The 5,347-nt window shown below is 47.8% G+C and overlaps 1 protein-coding gene across 4 annotated transcripts; it reads left to right on the forward strand.

The window, feature by feature from the left end:
• Positions 1-200: 200 nt before the first annotated feature.
• On the forward strand, positions 201-4,752 carry LOC124686504 (pentatricopeptide repeat-containing protein At2g01860-like). 4 transcript variants are annotated; one of them, XR_006997849.1, is made up of 5 exons: positions 201-334; positions 1,387-3,220; positions 3,694-3,772; positions 3,899-4,050; positions 4,351-4,752. XR_006997849.1 is itself a non-coding variant. In XM_047220435.1 (2 exons), exon 2 carries the CDS (start codon positions 1,740-1,742, stop codon positions 3,171-3,173), a length of 1,434 nt encoding a protein of 477 aa, XP_047076391.1. In that variant the 5' UTR covers positions 201-334; positions 1,387-1,739; the 3' UTR covers positions 3,174-3,661. The 4 variants fall into 4 exon arrangements, 1 of the variants encoding a protein (XP_047076391.1); XR_006997851.1 differs by having other exon boundaries at positions 3,869-4,752; XR_006997848.1 differs by having other exon boundaries at positions 3,899-4,752.
• The last annotated feature ends 595 nt before the right edge of the window (positions 4,753-5,347 follow it).

Below are 5,347 nucleotides of genomic sequence, written 5' to 3' on the forward strand. Positions count from 1 at the left end.
GTGTCCACCCCTACTCTCTAGGCCCAGTAAGCAGAAGCAACAATCCTGAGCCCGTGCGACCGGCGCCACCTCATCGAGGGCAACCAAAGCAAAATTCCTCCAAAAAAAACCATAAAAAAAATCCCCAAATCCCGCCTATCTCCTAGGCGTCCCCGCCGCCGGAGCGGAGCAACCTGCCAGCCGCCGGAACGCCGCGAGGCTGCGTGAGGCGCTCGCAACCGGGGTTCGCCAGATATCGCGGAGCACGCTACCCCCTCCTTCCCAAGAAGCGGTTCTCCCCTGTGCCGGCCTCTCCGCCCTCACTCTTCTCTCATCTGCCGATGTTGAAGCCCAGGTACATTCTTGGCCATCTGCTACTTTAATTATATCCAGGTTATACTTATGTAGTTGATTGAATGAGCTCCACTGCTCGGTAGGTGTGCGCAATCTTGGTCTGAAATTGAGCCTAAATCTTAGTCTGGAAACTACACCTAAATCTTGAATGAGCTTGGCCAGATAGCGTTTTTCTGCGCCACATTGAGCCTAAATCTTGAATGAGCTTACTACTGAAGCATGTTTTAGTTGCAGTCTATCATACAACTTGATGCTTGGAATGCTTAAAGTGGAGCAGAACATGATTGGAGAAAGTGATGATAAGTAGTAACCATGTCTAAAAGTTGAGAGGCTAAAAATTGTCCACACAGCCAGCAAGTACCTTGATGTCTAAAACTTCAGGGGCTAAAAATTGTGGCTTTTCCATAAGCAGTTTTGAAAAGCGAAAAAAGAAAACCATTGCTTCGTGATGTTTTTGGTGGTATATGAGCTACAAATAATCCTGGAAGTCTGTCAGTTACTATAGATAATTAGCTTTGTCTTTTGTCTTATATCTGAATAAAAACATGTTTTATGTTGGGGTTGATAAATAAAAGGCTCGTTGTGTGTCTTATATCCGAATATAAGCAGTTTTGAAAGCGAAAAAAGAAAACCATTGCTTTGTCACTGAGACAGTTTCGTGACCTACTTATAGCGTGTTTCTGCGTTTGACCCAACAATTGATGTCCCCTTGCTTGCATTTCAGCCGAGTTTCCAACCTTCAGGACAACTGCGGTATCTTTTTTTAAGGACTAATAACATTCCAGTCTGCACTGTTTGTATGAATTAGCTGCAAGTAAATAAGCCACTGTTTGTATGAATTAGCTGCAAGTAAATAAGCGACTGTTTCTATGGAGTAGTAAAATTGTTCTCTCCATGTTATAGATGTCTGCAGTACATTTTGACATTAACTAGTATACTGAGATCAACTGGGTTCTTTTCAGGACAAATATGAGTTTGTGGTTCACTTCAGTATGTATTTTATGCAATGCAATTCCAGATTATACCTGCATTTTAATCTTCTTCTTTTTTCAGGTGGAATGCAATTTAGGTCAACAAGAACCATTGCTGCTGATCATTAGCTTGCTTGGGAGCTGCGGAGCCGGCAAGTTGCGGCGGCAGGGACGCGAAGTTGAGGGAGCGCTGAGCACGCACGGGCAGTGCAGTGCAGTGCTTCCTGAAGTGCTCGCCTGGTCGAGCTAAGGTCACAGGAGGAGGTGGAGAGAGGGAGGCCTAACCGCCCGCCCGGCGCTCAAGGTGTTCGTGCAATTGCGTCGCCAGCGTGGCTCGGGCACTTCCTTCCTTCCGCTACGTGCCTGGTGGACGGGCGTGGGAGCGCGACCAGCTACACGCAGACAGAAGAGAAGCGAGTCCTTCGCTCGCAGACCATGTTGTCTCTGGTGAGCCAGCAGCCGCCGCTCCCCGCACTGCATTCCAGCGTCTCCCATGCATCGGCGTCAGTGGTGACATTCGGCGCCACATGGCTCCGTAGCAGCAGCGGCTATGGCATTCCAACTCGGTCTAGAGCTCTGGTCCCCTGCACGGGTTTGTCCAGTGGAGGTCTTGCCAAGGATAAGCAGCAGGTCTGCCAAGAGAACGCCGCCTCTGAGAATGAAGATGGGGCTCTGGGATGGAGCAAGGACGAGATCGAGGCCATCTCGGCGCTGTTTGAGTGGCCGATGCGCCAGAGTCTGCTGAAGCCCCCGAGCCCGGTGACTCGGCGGCCGCTCCCGCTGCCGCAGCCCCACAAGACGAGGCTGCCGCCCGCTCCGACGCGGAAGCAGCACGTCCGGCTCCCCTCGCGCTCCTCGTTCAGTGACCGGGTGCGCAAGGATCCGGAGGTCCTCGTCGGGATCGCCCTGGAGATTGCCGCGCTCTTGCCGGAGTCCGAGGTGTCCATGGTGCTGGACAGCTGGGCTCCGTTCCTCCGGAAAGGGTCCCTGTCCATGACCATCCGGGAGCTCGGCCACATGGGGCTCCCGGAGAGGGCGCTCCAGACACTTTGCTGGGCGCAGGCGCAGAAGGCCGTGCCGCTGTTCCCCGATGACCGCATCCTGGCCTCGACCATCGAGGTCCTAGCGCGTTTCGACGAGCTGAGGATGGAGTCCGCGCTTGAGGAGTGCGTGCCGTCGGCGAGCCGCGCTGTCCTCGAAGCCATGGCGAGTGGGTTTATAGGGGCAGGCAAAGTTGACCTGGCTCGCAAGGTCCTCGAGCTTGCCAGGATAAACAAGAGAACGCTGCACCCGAGCATCTATGCAAAGCTGATTCTGGAAGTTGCCCAGACACCTGAAGGCTACGGGCTTGCTGCTGCGCTGCTCGATGAGCTTGGTGAGAGGCCGGACTTTGACCTGCGGCCGCAGGACTGCACGGCTGTGATGAAGGTCTGCGTAAAGCTCAGGCGGTTCGCGGCCGTGGAGAGCTTGTTCAGCTGGTTCAGGGCGTCTGGCAGGAACCCGACCGTGGTGATGTACACGACTGTGATCCACAGTCGCTCCAGAGACGGGAGGCACCGGGAGGCGTTGGCCCTGGTGTGGGAAATGGAGCAGGCAAACTGCCTTCTTGACCTGCCGGCATACCGGGTCATTGTCAAGCTGTGTGTGGCATTGCGCGATCCAGAAAGGGCTTTTCGGTACCTGTCTAGGTTGAAGGAGGCTGGGTTCCTTCCGACCAGTGACATATACTGTAATTTGATTGAAGGCTATGCTGTAGCGGGGAGGATGGCCAAGTGCCGGCAGCTTATCAGGGAGGCTGAGTCCACCGGCGTGATGCTGGACAAGAGGCTGGTTTCAAGCTTGTCTGAGATGGATAATGGACATCCTTGAACCACTGGCGAAGTGAAAGTCTATGCTCCTGTAATTTTCTGTAGGTGGTAAGTTGTATCACAATGAGAGTGTTTTCTCTTATGCATTCTTTTGTTGCCGATTATATGCTACAATCGTGTATTTGTGATGCTCCATACTGAAAATTGGCTTGCATACATTGCTTTAACCTGTGAGATTGTCGATAGTTTTAATTGCTAGTACCAACTATTCATTTATTTCTCTGAACAGTTTGTTAACAAATTCATGAACATTATTTTTGTAGATTGTTCTATTGTGTTTCCAAGCTTGCATTAATTTGCTGTATGGAGATAGATGGGAACTTTTTGTGTATGGTCAAGTTATGTTTCAGTCATGTTTAATCTTGAACTCTGCACATGTTTCTGCTTTATTCCTTTTATGAAATTGGTTGCTTCACAAATATCAAACAGGTTATTTTTTGGGTAGAGCATCATTTTGGTTACACACATTTTCAAATCCATAACTCAGATTTGTTTGGTTTCTTGAATCTTTTGGCATGAAGATTGGAGACAGAGTATTGGGATCAGTTACTGGGAATTGTAAATCATTTAAGGATTAACAACACTCCATTTCTGTGAGAGGTAAATAGTATCATGCCTGTCCTTTTTATTTAACTTGTCAGTGTATATCATTCCGTTGCTGATGTACATCCCTATGATGATATGTTCACATCTCAGTTTGTGAATTTTGATTCAACCACTTTTCAGGCTATCTGATACAGGGCTGGCTAGAATTTGCTGAAGGTTGCTCTCTTCAGAAGTAAAAAACTTGTACGGGTACCAAGTAACCACTGATATTGGACTAATTGCTATTGCAAGAGGGCACTGATCTTGTATTTCTGGATATAAGTGTTCTCCCGGTAAATACTTATGACACTGAATTTACTGCACTACCAATCGTCCAAAAATTGAGAATGAAAGTGGCATCTACTTCAATTTTTGTTGTTCAGACTAGGTTTGGGAAACTTTCCAAAACCTGTTGGTAAGACGTCTAACAAGATTTTAACAAAGAGAAAAAGTGCTCCTCTTCATTTGACCCTATTCATGGTTTTTCGTGCCAAACCTGTTAATTAGCTGCCATAGTACTAGCTTTTAGGAGTTTGGATAAAGTATTAGCTCCATTTTTACCCAAAGAACTCAGACTGACTCTATGATGGTAGACGTTACAACTCAGAATTCACAACCATAGGCTGGATGGAAGGCAGTGCTGGCCAATGTGTCGTGCAACTTTCGCAAGCTCAGTCTCTTTACCGTAAGGTGAGTCCGAACTTTTAATTTGCTTTGGCCTCATCGTTTGATGGATGGCATGTATGAATATGGCTAGCAATTGGGGAATAATTGTAAATTGTGTCTTAGTTTTTGATTAATAATATAGTATGGAGAGGATGAACAATATGTTGTCACTCTTTTACATATGGAACTTAAGTTTCTGGCCAGATATTTGGTCTATCTATTTTTTTTCTGGTTGAATCATCTGTGTAGTACTTTTAATATAGATGGTGCTGACATTGTACGGAGCTTAACATGACAGTAGCAAATGAGAACTATATGCCCGAACGTGCTTCAACTTATTTTGTCCTCTTGGACAAATGTGTGTTCAGTTGAAGAACCCTATGTATTTTCTCTCCAGGCTGGCAAAAGGGTGGAGACCATGCGGAGAGAAACTACTGTCGATTTTGACAAAATTGACCTATATCTAAAAATATCTCACAAAATAATCTGGCTTCGATTTTTTTTTCCACAAAATAACCTTTTGCTTGGCTCCTCACAAGACGGAACCATGCTCAGTAGCACGGCTCCGTCTCAGGTGGAGCCAGGCTGAGAAGCACGGCACCGTCATAGGTGAAGCCAAACTCAATAGCACAGCTCCGTCCCCGGTGGAGCCAAGCTCAGAAGCACAACGTCGTTCCAGACGGAGCTAAACTCAGTAGCTCCGTCCCATATGGATCCAAGATCCTTAGCCGTTTTCTAACAACAATTGGGCGTGGTTCATGCACCTAGTGATGACCAAGTTTATTAACCCAAGAGAGAGGTTTGCATCATCTCGGACCGCCACCAAGGTTAATAAGCGTCCCTCAGTTCGTTGTGATTTCCTAGAGAGTCTGGACACTCTTCCGGTCCGTGGTTGTGAGCTACAACCTGATGCTTGTTGGTACT

This window comes from Lolium rigidum, chromosome 2, assembly GCF_022539505.1.
Source record: "Lolium rigidum isolate FL_2022 chromosome 2, APGP_CSIRO_Lrig_0.1, whole genome shotgun sequence".
Classification (NCBI taxonomy): Eukaryota; Viridiplantae; Streptophyta; class Magnoliopsida; order Poales; family Poaceae; genus Lolium; species Lolium rigidum.

Bases quoted from the DNA above. Each gene is read 5' to 3' on its own strand.
- LOC124686504 (XM_047220435.1), top strand. From the start codon at position 1,740: ATGTTGTCTCTGGTGAGCCAGCAGCCGCCGCTCCCCGCACTGCATTCC.